Below are 13898 nucleotides of genomic sequence, written 5' to 3' on the forward strand. Positions count from 1 at the left end.
TATAATATATTTAAAATATAACGTTCGTAAAATTAAAATAGAATCACGTAGGAAGAAACGAATACCAAGTCAATTTTGATATTTGAGACATGTATCAAAATTGATACTTATTTAATAAAAAATTGATACTTATTTAAAAAAATCTAGATAATTTTTTATTAAATTATCTAGATTTAATTTTTTAAAAAGTCCTGCATTTAAACTTCAATCTTTAATCACCATCGTTATTATTTATATAACAAATAACTAAAAATTAAGTTGGAATTTTATGTTTATTTCCTATTTACATATATCCAAGGAGATGGCATTTTCACCCATGTTTGCTGGATTGATTGTGTTCATTATGCAAGAACTGTTGAACAGATTTTCAAGACATCTTCATGGGTATATGGCTTAGGAAAGAACCTACTGAATTTCATCAATAATCTGGTGATTCTAGATTACCCATAGGAGTGAATTTGATTGGCTTTTGTCTGTCATGTGACCTCGTGATAAACTGGGAACTTGTCCACAAGCCTTGTTGGGAACATTTTTAATTCATAAAATACCACAGACTTCACATCCATTAAAATGATCATAAATGAGACATTTCATTCTTTATCCTTCTTTTTCACATCTACAAAGCAATGGCATAATAACATACATATATTATTTACATGCTCAATTCCAACATACATGCATCTTTTCAGTTTTACTTTAATAGCAGACATCAGTTTCAGCTGTTTATGGTCTTCCTGATGGAGGACGTCTTCATCTTAAGTCATGCTCCATGAACACTGTTGTTATACTGTCATTCACTAAAAACTAACAGGAAACTCATAAACTGGGAAGATTCCATCCTTTATGCTTCACCTGGACAGTTTGTGCAGTCACATTGTTTAAAATCATTGCACTTCATTTCCCCACTCCGTCTGCCTCTCCTTCTCACACTCTTTCTCTTTCTCTCGTCTCATGGTTGCTATGGCAACAGCTTCATCGAAACACATGCTGAGGGGACTTTGTCTGCTCACGTCCCTCACGGCTCTTTCCTCACCTTCCCTCTTTTCCTTCACTTTCACGAGTGTTGGTTTCTCCATTCTTCCCTCGCTCTCATCTCCATCTCTCCCCTGGTCTCCTTCATCCTCTGTCGGGTTTCCTTTCCATTTATCTTCATCTTTTCTCTCCTTCTGCTGCTGCTGCTGCTGCTGTCGGAGGCTCAAGGCGGCAAGTCTGCAGTGCTGTGGCTTTGGAGGAACAATCGGCAAAGCTTTGACTTGGAAAACTTTTGGGTGCTTAGTTATAACCAGCTTCCGTCCTACTCCTCCTTGAATGACGATATTTTCCTCAAACTTCCTACTTTCTTTCACTTCCTTTACATCAGACTCGATGAGAGCCACACTTGGTCGCTTGCTTTGTTGTTCATCGACTGTCTTTTGGTCATTATTCTCTTTTTCTTTTGAAATCATGTCTTTTCTTTCGTGACGCAGTGTCTCATTATGGATGAAATACCTCCCTTGGATCGTGGCAGCCTGTTCACTGGTCTGTTTTAAAGTTGTGTCTTCCTCAAGTTCCATATTTGTGTCTATGATCCTCTCTTCAGGTGTCTCCACTGATTCCTCCTCTTCCTTCATCGTAACTTCTTTCTCATTTGTCCATCCTTCATCAGCCTCCATCATTTCATCACCTGAAACTTTTTCTATCTGCTCTTCCACTCCCATTGTCAAATGCTCAGTTGCATCTTTACAAACGTCACTGTTTGTCCCACAAACTACAATATTCTGATCTTTGCCACATTCCTGCATCGTTTCCACCTGCTTTATGTCAGCTACCTCTTTTTCATCTTCACTGGTTTCTTCCTTCATGCTCTGATCATTTTCTCCTATGTCCACCTCTTTACACATGTCTTCTATGTCTTCATATACCTTCATACCCTCCGTCTCCTCACCGTCTTCCTGGTCCACATCCTCTCTATCACAGGGTTCTGTTGAGCTTACAGAAACGTCTCCAGACTCCTTGAATGAAGTCTCTGGGATTTCTGTCTGTCCAGAATTTACAGGACAAGGTAGAAAATCACTTTTCTCATTATCAGCCAGTTCCCCCTCCTCCATTATTGAGTCTGCCGTAGTGGATTCATCACTGCTGGCTGGGGGGTAGTCAACACTAAGGTGTGGTGATGCCTCAGAGAAGGACGGTTGTTTTTTGTCCTTTTGGGTATTCTCCTCCACACAGTGATCTTGCTTTGAAACTTTGCTGCAAACGGATAATGGGGAGACACATTTAGTTCATCGATCTGTAAGCACACATGAAAAAAACTGATTTTTGACTCAGACAACTTACAGTGCTTTGATTTTTTTCATGACTTTCTAAAGATGCGCGCAAGAAATTCAACTTACAGCATCTTTAAAATGCAGCATCGTCCAGAACAATAAGCTGCTGGCGACACCACTTTGGAATGCTTTGATTTTGTACTTGCAGTGCTGTTGCTAAAATTATAATAGGAATCCACCTCACCTCTGCTTACTGTTTTCCAGTTGGTCTCCTCCTTCTTCTATCTTTGTTAAACCTTTCTCTTCTGGGTTATCTTCCTCTTCTTCTGGGTTATCTTCCTCTCCTTTGACTTCCCCCTCCATCTGCTCCTGATCTCCAGCAGGAGATTCTTCACATGCAGGAAATTCATCCTCCAGCATTTTGCCTGCCCTCCCACCAGAGATCTGTAGCTGATACAACTGATCTCTATCCAGAACCAAATTGTCTTGTGGATCAGAGTCCGGTTCAAACCTGCTCACCTTATGCAAGAAGAGATCAGCAGGGAGACTTCTCACAAACATACTCTCATCATCATCTTCATCATCACTGCTGTAAATATCTTCATCGCTGTCATCCTCTGCCTCCTCTTCAGAGCTGGACTCCTCTGGTCTGTGGATGGGTGAGGTCATGTGAGGCAAGCTGAGAGATTTAGTGTGGAGGTTGTAGGAGTCTGTGCTGAAGAGCCTGGATCGATTCAGCTCCGTGTGGTTCTGGGTGTGAGCTTCAGGCTCTGGCTGCAGATGAAGCTCTGCAGGATGAGAAGCTTGAGGTTCTTCCATAAATTCATAATCATCATCTGAGTAACAAGGAGGTTCCACAGAGAACTCGTTCGCCTAAGAGGTAAAGAGACAGGAAGTGAAAAGAGGTGCATGGGAGAAACGTGTGTGTTTTACACAAAACCAAATAGGGTCAACCTGTACAGATAAAACCACACACACACACACACACACCTGATAAGAGGCGCTGCATTCCAAATGGTCCAGGGCACTGCAGTCCATTTGGTCCAGGAACTCAAAGTTATCCTGCACGTACCCCGAAAGCCCCAGGTCGTCCCCCTCCACCTCTGTTGAGTTGAACATGTCTGAAGGCTCGAATGAACAGTCACCCCCACACTGATTCACCTCCAGATGGGAATCTGCTTGATTCACCTCTTTCATATCTGGAAATGAAGCACAGGCTAAGATCAGAAGTCACGTATACCTTATTTACATTAGTGTGGTATGATGGGCTCTAATAGGATGATGAGAGTAAATTCAATTTCTTGCAAAGAGTAAATATTCACAGCTGGTATTTTTCACTTGTGACACATTAAAGTAAAGTAAAATACATAAAGTTGTTACCAGTTCTGACAACTGACAAAACTAATACTGTATTTCTTTTTTTTTTTTAATTCAGAAGGATTTTTGAAAATTGAATTGTTTCAAATATGCGACATATTTTTGACAGCTCTGCTTGAAATGAAGGATTTTTCATAAAATAATTTATATTGTAAATGATCACATTTTAAATAGCTTCAGTATGAATGATTAACACACATCAGGATCATAAAGCAGGTCATTTTACCCATGTATTCGTCGTGTTCATCCACATCCTGCACATCGCTGCCATCATCTTCGTCATGACCTTCCTCAGTGGAGGTCGGGCTTTGGTCTCGTTGCTCATCTGGAGCTCTGGTCCCCATCTCTGGCTTCCATCTCCTCTCCTCTGTGACCTCCTCTTCCTCATCATCATCATCTTTCTTTGTTTCACCTTCTTCTTCTTCATCACCACTGCCCACACTTTTCTCCTCTGTATCCTCCACTTCTCTGTCCACCACAGTTTTACTCTCCTTTCCTCTGTCATCCACCGTCCATTCCATTCCCCTGGTTTCCCTCATTTCCACCCTCTCTCCTCCCTCCACACATTCAGCTTTGTCCCCTTCATCCTTTTCCCAGCTACAATGAACAATCCTGTCACCCCCGCCCCCCTGCAGAACCCCTAATGCTAGATTCGATGTGATATGCAGGGGCACAGTGACCATAGTGGGACCTGTGATGCGCATCGCTGCCCTCCGACCTTTACTTATGTGTCCTGGGGATCTCAGCTGGGGGGCCTCGTTGCCGGTGACTCCTAACCCATCGGGGTCGAGGGCGGTGTACGTGCCCTGGGTCCCCAGACCCCCGCTCACCAACCCCGTTCCCCGGCGGTAGGTCACAGCGTATTCACTGCCACTCGATGCACTGCTGGATGCAGCGACGTCTGAGCCAGACCTTAGAGGGGGGGTCACGACGTAAGACGTTAAGGAGGTGTCAGCAGAAGGAGGGCTCTGGGTGATACGAAGGGAACCTGGGAGAAAACAGTCAGCAAAACAACCCAAAGTATGACTGTTAAGTTTAACAAATAAAATAAAATGAAATAAAATAAAATAAAATAAAATAAAATAAAATAAAATAAAATAAAATAAAATAAAATAAAATAAAATAAAATAAATAAAATAAAATAAAATAAAATAAAATAAAATAAAATAAAATAAAATAAAATAAAATAAAAGAGCGAACAAAAAAAAATCTTATTTTGTCTTAAAGGCACCGGTCCCCAAACAAGAATCACACTTTTCCCTGCTTATTCTCATTTGTAAGAATTATAAGCTCAATATTTGATAAGATTAAATTAGATTTGATTCAATACCTTTGGAACTAAATTAAACCCATGAAATCAAGTCTTTAATGCATAAATAGAAAGCATAATTCAGACTAACAGGAAGTCCTGTGAGGCTTGTTGAGTATTTCTTTCTTTTGAAATCATCTGAGCACGACAAAAGGTTCTTATTTCACATTTGACAGCTTAAAATGGCAATTATTTAATTACTAGGTGTTAAAATGAGATTTTATATCTACTGTAGTTAGATTTTCCCTTTTTTTTGTAGTAGGCAAACAAAAAGTTTGGGTTATTTTACATGAAAATTTAGGCAAATTATAAATACATACACACACTGCACATCTAGGCAATATGTAGAAAGTTCTGAAGGATTCCCTTCTATTGTTGGAACATTGACAGTATATATTCATCAATCTGAGTAAATCAGTGTTGAAATGAATGAGAGGAGACCTTCTTTTGGAGAGGATGGGGTGCGGAGGGAGTCCATGCTTCGTGCTGGTCTCAAAATATGCCTGTCTTTCTCTGAAACGAAGAAATACTTATTTATTTATTTTTAAAAAGTGTGGCTAAAAGTGGAGAGAACATTAACAAAGTACAGTACATCAAATCTCCTTCATGATGATTTTTTTTTAGAAGGAAGCCCGAGTTGTTAAATTTTCACTTGTTTGGTTCTCATTAATTTGCAGATTTTCAAAAGAAATTTCTTCATTTGCAAAAAAACCCCAAAAAGAAACAAAACATGTTACTGAACCTTTGGACGAGTGTTTATGGAATCGGCCTCCGATGTTGAAGATGGACATCCACTTCCTGCCTTTCAGAGATCCTTTCCTCCTGAATGCGAAATGCGAAAAACATTCATGGTCATGATAAATTCAACAAATTCAAACCTGACATTAAACATTTGGAACGTTCCTTTAATTGCATTCATTTTCAAAATGTCAGTCAGACTTACAGAGAAAATACCAGGGGATCATCAGCGATCTTTAATAAATAAATCCGTCTACTTACTTGTCAGTGCCTTCAATGATAGCGTGGTAGGGTCTGATGGGTAGGGGCCCGTCCCCAGGACTGATTAAACCAAAGTTGGGGACGGGTTGAGTAAAAGTGGGTTTAAAACCTCCTTCTTCCTGATTGCACACCGCTGATGGCGATGGGAGGGACTTCCTTCTCTGACAGGATACATCTGAGTCTGCGAGGTTGATTAAAAAAAAAAAAACCACATTGATTGAGAGTGAGTTTATCAGCTGACATCTGATCGGCCTCGTCGACGTGAGGCTGGTGTCTCACCGTGTTCAGGGAACAACTGAGGGACGTGTGTGAGGATGAACTCCACCACGATGGACTGAACTCTGACCTCCATGAAAGCTGCTTTACCGTTAAACCCGGCCAACTCAATGTCCTTTGACCTTAACGCACAGATGGATTGGAAGATTAGAATGCAGGGATGACTTAAAATGTATAAATCGATAAATGAAAAAATGGAGAGTGTTTCAGGAGGATAGGAAGAGAGTGAATGATGGAAGGAATGAATCCATTTCAGATGGGGGGCTGTTTTCCTTTGACGTCACACTTAGGGTGGGAAACCTTACAAGCATATTTTCATTTTCCTTTTTTCCAATTTATCATCAATTTAATATACAACGGATGGAGGTTGACCTTGTAATAATTTATTTTCATATACCAAAATGCAAAAGAAAAAAAAATCTTTGTGGAACATTGGGCCGCATAGAGTCAGCTGACATTTACTTTCAGTTTCATCTTACCTAGTTAACGTTAGCACACCATATCATCCCAGCTAGCTAATATTATGTTTATTCACGTATGGAAATGAAACACCGAATATGATGAAGCTTGCAGTATCATGTTATCATTATATGTATTTTATCACCAACCTGAGCAGATTGGGGGCCCAGACGATAGCTAGGTTCCGAGCGTGCATGTTGGTCTCTGATGAGTGTGAGGCCATCCTGACAAGATGACGCATCAGAAACTCCAGAGTCCTGATGGGTGAAAAGTTACAAACATTTCAAGTCCAAAACAAGTCAGTGACAAAGTAGTAGTGGCTTTAATTTTCATCTTCATCCATCTATCCGTCTCATAAACGAAACTGACTGGTTCAGATTGACTGGAAGAGGACCGTACCTGTAATGTGGTGTCGGTAGTTCCTGCAGCACATCTCTGATCTTTACTAGCCTGTCCTCCTCCAGCTGGATGGACACAGCCTCCTGCAGTATCAGGAGTTAGTTTTCTAGCTTTTTATTCTGTTAGTTCTTCACACAACTGTATTTTCAAGAAAGAGGAAATTGCAATAAATGTTTGTGTCCCTGAATTACTCACAGCGAACTTGTCGTACAGCTGGTACGTGAGCAGCGGGTTGGGCAGCTCCCTGAAATAAGCTTTACACAGCGAGCTGACGCAGTGGATGTCCTGCAGGTACAGATCTTTGTTCAGGTCTGGGCTTCCCTCACTCTCAAACTCTGACCTGGTGGCACGTAAGCAGGTTGAGTTATAACACATTAACAGAGTCGATCAATGTGATTAAAAGTTTACACCACACACCTGAGCTTCTGAGTGTTGGATGACACTCCAGATAACCTGTAGATTCCGTCCACGATACCGTGTGTCTCGACAAACTCACTGCAGCATCGTAAGACCTGAGGAACTGTAGGAACAAAGAGTGCTGAGTGGACTGCATTACATTCTATATTAATTTGCATGAATTAATTTGCCGAAACTTCCTTTTAGTTCAGCTAAATTTATAGTTGTTTTGTTTTACAAGTAGTTGGATTACTTTTTTTCACTACTTTTTGACCAAGAAATCCTATTTTTAATTAAAAAAGGATGCTCAAATAATCTCATACAACTCTTTTTAATACCAGGGGATCAATAATTAACAGCTGATCAGACTTATTATTACTGTTGAATCTGTATTTTTTAATTTTCTACAGAAACAACAGGATAAACTTTTAGGAGATTCATGTGTAGGCTGAAATGTTCACGACCACGCAGATATTTGTATGTGTACTTTGCGTAGCTGACCTGAAATACATGAGAAATATCATGAAGAAAACGCAGATGGCAGTAAATCTGTCCACTTACTTTCCTGAGACGAGGCGTTCAGGTGCACCAGCAGATCACATCCAAACACCTTTTCCTTGTTCCCTCCTCTTCTACGAACTCTCCTCATTTCTTCCTGTTGGCTGTTTTCACCACGCCCTGAGAAGTTCTGCTTGTGATCATCAGTCTGACTGACTGTTGCGGTCGCCGGGCGTTGGGTGTGTTGACCAACTCGGCTATGGTGATGCTTTTGCACAGGTGCTGCACATCACAGAGATGTCGTGGCACCGCTGTCTCCTTTTCCTCGTGTCAGTGCATGTCATTGAGCCCTGTTTCCTCTGGAACTTCTTCTGCATTGGAGGTGGTACGAGTGTGAGGACTGTTTTTTATTCCACCCTGCAAAAAGCAGCAATAACTTGTTCCATTGTGCACCAGCTTCTTGTTGCACAACCGAACCTAAAATCAAACAACAAATTGCACTGAATGTTCACCATTCAAATGTGGCTTTCCACTTCCCCCGTTGTGCTCTATTTTTTTTCAAAGGACAAGCCACACCCTTACCTCTTTACTTCTGTTCAGTGCACCGAGCCTCTGAATATTACATTTCAATCGCGTCCTAATACCTTTCTGGGCTGGAATATTTACTTAATCTTCCACAATCCCAGCTATAATCTGAGGGCCACGGTAAAGTCAGGCCAGTCGTGTCCTTCCTGCCTGCGTGTCATGGCTGCTGCCCTTTTATCATTGAAGCGGAAGTCAAGCAGTGTTAAAGCAGAACATATAGACTCACATGGACAATCAAAGGCACTCTATCTCACCGACACCTGCCCCTGCTCTCCGTTTACCCACCATCTCTGACTATCAGTCCGCTTTTAGGGACGAGTTACTGCTTAGGAAAGTCGCGAAACACATTTAAAAAAGTGAAGATGAGCGCTCCTACCTTCACTCTGCATCGGCACATAAGTGTGAGCATAAAATCGTGACGCAAGAAACCACTAAACTTCCCCTGTTAACTTCCTGAGTGTCGCTCCTTCGCTTGTGCTTTCTCTCTGTGCATGAGGCCAACGGTTTCCCTCCTTCTGCTGATTATGTAGGCAAATTATTCTGGTATATCTACAGTTTGTCTACGCTTGTGTCGTTCACAGACATGAGTTTCTCATGCCTGACTGTAAGGAACAAACAGCAAATGTACACACAAGACTAATTCAGCTCATCTCCTTCGTTTACTTTGTGTGTGTTCCACATTGAGATTCTTTATCAGCACCGACCTCTACAAACCAGAGTCTGTAGAGGACTTTGGAAAGGTCGTCCTCAAGATACGAACATCCAACTTGTGAACATTCGTAGATACGAACAACAGCAATCATTTCCAACTACCGTAGTTCCCCTTTTCTGCACCAACCCCCACTGAGCAGCGTAACATTAACACCCCATGGATTGAGATTAAAATGACTCAACAAATATCAGACTAAGTGAGGTTTGCTCTGACGTCAGACTTCATGTGATGTTTTGGTCTTTCCTCTTGGTGCGTCATTTGCAGCATCTCCTCCTTCTTTTCTCCACATCTCTGCATGTTAAAGTTACATTACAATACTACAGGATTTTATTAATTACATCCCGCTTCAAAGCGGTGATGTGTTGTGATTGTTAGCGTTCGTCCGTTCGCTTGTCCGTTAGTTTGTCCAACAAATATCTTCGCAACCGTTGCAGATAGAAAGATGAAACAAAAAGCACATTACTCAGGCAGCAAAGGGGATGAAAATGAGATAATGAACTTGACCTTGAGAAAACTAGGTCAAGGTCAAATTTCTACTTTTGTACACACAGGAACCGGATAAGATAGAAAGACGAGGGAGAAGGCCAGTGTGGGTAAGACCATAGATCAAAGCTAGTGCTGAAGTAGGTCAGGGTAAAATTTTGAATTCAGGGGTGTCGCAGTCTGACTGCCTTGGTTCTAGTTATGGTTTTTATGACCTGTGTTTTTTTGGTATTAGGGAATAGTACTTTAGTATTTAGTGGTAGTAAATACTAAAGTGCTGAACTCAAATGGCGATTATAGATTAGAATTTTATAAATAGCGACTTACGAACAATTCAACTTACAAACAACCTCTCTTGAACCAGCTGTGTTTGTAGGTTGAGGACTACCTGTATTTAATTTGCAACACATATTTTATATCTGTTGTGTGATGTTGTGTGAAGTGGAAGAGTTAAACAGGCGACAATCAAGAGACACAAACACAACAACAGAACACAGAAACAAATATTTGTACAGAAATGACTGACAAAAAAAAAAAAAAAATCAACATTGTTTTGTGGTATAAATCGATTTCACAAAACACATTCTGTAGTGTTTTGATATTTTCTCTCTATAAATGTCAGACAGGAACATGAATCACACTAATAACCCGAAACAACCACAAATGACCCAGTAACAACAAAACTACAAGACTACCAAGTGTCTTCTGCCTTCACGGCGTTACTCCTGTCACACTGAAGTATTCCAGTATTTACGGTAATCCACCCTCAGCTACGAGTGACGTATACACGTAGACTTCGTTTTGTGCTTTTAAACGTCTCCGAGTGGCGGAAATAGCAGTAAAACAACAACTTTGAGTGTGTTATGATTATATGTGTGTGTGTAAAAAAAAAGTTTAATACCACAATTTAATGTATTGGAATATGTTTAAGAACATTTCAACGGAAAAATAATTCATATCGTAACGGAACGTGATTGACACCGCCCGCACGAACCGACGTGGTGAGAAAACAAGCGAACCGCACTTTCGACAGTCAACGGAGTAAATTTTGGGTTCGTATCGTTGGTGACCGATGACAAATAGATCCTCATCGGCAGCTTCCAGGCGGTCATCCGGACGGTGGGCCACATCCCCGCGCAGCGGAGCGGAAATCGGTCTTATTGTGTGACAGGAAGGAGAAGGGGAAGTCGGTGGCGGAGATGGAGAACAGCAGCTTCCACAGCCAGCTGCTGTCCGTCATGGAGGTGTTGGCCACGGCGGCCGTGGGGGAGATCAACCGGCGGGTGGATGACAGCTGCGCGGTGCTCCGCCTGGAGGTGAGGCAGAGCCGGCGGGACATCGACCTCCTGAAGAAGAAGTGTGAGCTGATGGAGGCCGAGCTGCGGAGGAGCCGGATCCGAGCCCGGAGGAGAGGTGAGGAGGCCGAGGGGGGAGGCACAGCCATCGGGTCCTGCATGGAGGGGGGGGGGTCCGTGGTTAATGTGTGTGTGTGTGCGTGTGTGTGTGTGTGTGTGTGTGTGTGTGTGTGTGTGTGTGTGTGTGTGATCCACCCCCCCACAGCGGCAGAGAGGTTCTCTCCTAGAGTCAAAGTGATGCTGAACAAAGAGACACCGAGATCAGCCTGGGAAGGAGAGTTGGAGGCTGAGGCGCATAACCACCTCCAGCAGGTACACACACACACACACACACACACACACACACACACACACACACACACACACACACACACACACACACACACACACACACACACACACACACACACACACACACACACAGAATTTGACCCACATCCTGACTTGAACTGGAGAATTTGAATTTGAGAAGTTGGATCCAGGAATAAAGATTACACCTGTTTACTTTTCAAAGTGTTGTTTTTGTCGTGTGTCTGTGTGTGTGTGTGTGTGTCGTTTTGTGTGTTTGTGTGTGTGTGTGTGTGTGTGTGTGTGGTGTCGCAGTGTGTCGACGAAGCCGACGTTCACATCTTGATCAAAGAGGAGCGTTCCGAGGAGAACATGTGGAAGAGCTGCTCTGAGGACAAACTGGGTGAGTTTAGACAAAACGGGACCGGAACTAGAACTCAATCTGAATATAATGCATCATCATAGGACAGCAACCCCCCCACACACACACACACACACCCCTCCACTGCCTGACCTCTGACCCCTACAAAAAAACAGTACAACAAATCCAATTCCTGATATCTGCTTCCTTTCCTCTCTGCAGGCGAGCCACTGCCGTGTTTCAACGCCCCCCAGCCCCCCCAGACCGACAGCTTTGCAAAGCCCCACCCGTCGGCGGAGACCCCGGCTGACCCCGGGTCCGTGTTCTCCCCGGTCGACCCGTACGCCTCTTTCCCCGAGCAGCAGCAGCTGAACAGAATCCAGGTGGTGGCCGAGCTCCTGGTGAAACACGAGAGGACGGACGATCCGGACGAGCACGCCGCTCCTCCTCCGGGTCTGGCCGACCCGTTCGGGGTCGAAGGTCGCGACGGTGAACCGTGGTCGTCCGCGGACGCCGGCTTCTCGTACGGCGAGCCTGTTCCGTCCACGTTGGCGTCTCAAAGCGGGTTGCTTCTGGAAGATTTCCCGCCGCAGAATCGCTCGGTGAATGCGGGCGCGGCGCGAGAAAAAAGACGATTCAGAATGTTCGGATGTAAGAAACCACGAACGGACGAAGGAGTCGATTCTTTCGCTCAGATTCTCACAACCGATCCGTGCTTGATTCCTCAGCAGCTCCATCATCAGAGCGGAGACTCCTCGCCTCACACCAGGAGCCCCGGCGAGGATTTCACCCCGCCGGCGTCCGCCTCCTTCTGCCGCCACACGCGCAGCGGCTACGGCGCGGCCAGGAGGGCGAAAACCCCCTGGAGGCCCGGCGGGCTCGGGGGCGAGAAGAGGTTCAGCTGCACGTACTGCGACAAGAGCTTCATGAGGTTCAGTCAGCTGAAGGAGCACCTGAGGAGCCACACGGGGGAGAAGCCCTTCAGCTGCCCGCTGTGCGGCAGGAGCTTCACCAAACAGTGCAACCTGATCCGACACGCCGTCGTCCACAGCGGGGAGAAACCCTACGAGTGCGCCATGTGTGGGAAGTGCTTCACGCAGCGCTCCAGCCTCAAGTCGCACCAGAAAACGGCTCACTGAGGCTTTAATCCGAGGGATTAAATCTAGTTAGCGATCGGATGAGATTTGGAAATATGGAGGAGTCTTTAAACGTCTCGCAGCTGTTTGTTTCCAAGGATTTTGGGTGTAAATTCTTGTGCTTGAAATTTTTTTAATTCACTTAATATTTGAGATTAAATTGAAACAGTTGTGTGTTTAGTTTATACGACCAAACCTGTCGTATAATTTTGGCAGTTAAGTCGTGTACAATCTGCTTTATATTTGTCCTTTTTATCACCAATATAATGAATTATTATTCGATTGTGGGTTCTTATTTACAGTATTTTCTGCACTATAAGGCGCACTGGATTATAAGGCGCGCCGTCGGTTTTTGAGAAGATTAAAGGCTTTTAGGTGCGCCTTATAGTGTGGAAAATACTGTACTTGAATCAAGTGATACAAACCTCATGCTTTGATGGGTTATTTGGTAAAAATATCAATTTTATGAGCAATTTATAATAAATCGGTTATTTTTTCAACACTCAACACAAAATACTTCTTTTAATGACAACTTGAAAATGCATCTGATCACTTGAAGAAAGTTAAAGAAATCAACATATGTGAACAAATGGATGTGATTTGCAAGAAGATTTGTCGTTAGATTGGTATTATTTTTATTCCCTGGTAAAACAGCAACAGGAGGGAGAATAGATTAGATTTTGTGGTGTAATTTTGTAAAGAGTCAGCGGTCTTTAAAAATCTGAGAATCCATCAAACTGGATTAAATCTACGTTGGTGAAAACCTCAAAAAAGTTGTCCTCAAGCCTCAGTTCAGGAGCCAAAGTGATGCTGAACCAGTTTGTGCTCTTTTTTTATTACAGCTTTATTTCAAAATGTTTACGGTCATTCACTGTAGATGGAATAGATGGTTCGTCCATGAGTTACTGTCACACACATGAGTTCATGTCTTGTGTTCTCAGATGGCTCCTTTAATAAAGAACGTCTTCAGGACTGTGTTCTTCTGTCACCGAGTGGAATCACGTAAAAGTCTTCACTAA

General features: G+C 43.1%; 2 protein-coding genes across 5 annotated transcripts; one reads left to right on the forward strand and one right to left on the reverse strand.

The window, feature by feature from the left end:
• Window positions 1–500: 500 nt before the first annotated feature.
• On the reverse strand, window positions 501–9022 carry arhgap30 (Rho GTPase activating protein 30). 3 transcript variants are annotated; one of them, XM_068340092.1, is made up of 14 exons: window positions 8921–9022; window positions 8023–8376; window positions 7483–7585; window positions 7261–7405; window positions 7066–7148; window positions 6816–6923; window positions 6211–6329; window positions 5932–6112; window positions 5675–5754; window positions 5374–5445; window positions 3850–4611; window positions 3237–3445; window positions 2491–3119; window positions 501–2229 (listed from the first exon to the last, which is right to left on the reverse strand). In XM_068340092.1, the coding sequence occupies exons 2-14, from the start codon at window positions 8108–8110 to the stop codon at window positions 885–887; spliced, it is 3924 nt and encodes a 1307-aa protein (XP_068196193.1). In that variant the 5' UTR covers window positions 8111–8376; window positions 8921–9022; the 3' UTR covers window positions 501–884. The 3 variants fall into 3 exon arrangements, with proteins under 3 accessions (XP_068196193.1, XP_068196192.1, XP_068196191.1); XM_068340091.1 differs by having other exon boundaries at window positions 8023–8436; window positions 8921–9018; XM_068340090.1 differs by lacking the exon at window positions 8921–9022 and adding an exon at window positions 8542–8889 and having other exon boundaries at window positions 8023–8436.
• A 1661-nt stretch (window positions 9023–10683) lies between these two features.
• Window positions 10684–13856, forward strand: si:ch211-155e24.3 (uncharacterized protein LOC100150696 homolog). Of its 2 annotated transcripts, XM_068339913.1 has the most exons (5): window positions 10684–11152; window positions 11300–11406; window positions 11698–11785; window positions 11966–12394; window positions 12475–13856. In XM_068339913.1, exons 1-5 carry the CDS (start codon window positions 10939–10941, stop codon window positions 12888–12890), a joined length of 1254 nt encoding a protein of 417 aa, XP_068196014.1. In that variant the 5' UTR covers window positions 10684–10938; the 3' UTR covers window positions 12891–13856. The 2 variants fall into 2 exon arrangements, with proteins under 2 accessions (XP_068196014.1, XP_068196013.1); XM_068339912.1 differs by having other exon boundaries at window positions 10687–11152; window positions 11966–13856.
• The last annotated feature ends 42 nt before the right edge of the window (window positions 13857–13898 follow it).

The sequence above is a fragment of the Antennarius striatus genome, chromosome 18 (genome assembly GCF_040054535.1).
Source record: "Antennarius striatus isolate MH-2024 chromosome 18, ASM4005453v1, whole genome shotgun sequence".
Taxonomy (NCBI): domain Eukaryota; kingdom Metazoa; phylum Chordata; class Actinopteri; order Lophiiformes; family Antennariidae; genus Antennarius; species Antennarius striatus.

Excerpts from the sequence above, each read along its gene's own strand:
- arhgap30 (XM_068340092.1), bottom strand. The coding sequence starts at position 8,110 with ATGAGGAGAGTTCGTAGAAGAGGAGGGAACAAGGAAAAGGTGTTTGGA. Across the intron at positions 5,755-5,931 it reads ATCATTGAAGGCACTGACAA|GAGGAAAGGATCTCTGAAAG; the intron begins GTAAGTAGACGG and ends TTTCGCATTCAG. Across the intron at positions 2,230-2,490 it reads CTGGAAAACAGTAAGCAGAG|CAAAGTTTCAAAGCAAGATC; the intron begins GTGAGGTGGATT and ends ATCCGTTTGCAG.
- si:ch211-155e24.3 (XM_068339912.1), top strand. The coding sequence starts at position 10,939 with ATGGAGAACAGCAGCTTCCACAGCCAGCTGCTGTCCGTCATGGAGGTG. Across the intron at positions 11,153-11,299 it reads GATCCGAGCCCGGAGGAGAG|CGGCAGAGAGGTTCTCTCCT; the intron begins GTGAGGAGGCCG and ends ACCCCCCCACAG. Across the intron at positions 11,786-11,965 it reads CTGCTCTGAGGACAAACTGG|GCGAGCCACTGCCGTGTTTC; the intron begins GTGAGTTTAGAC and ends TCCTCTCTGCAG.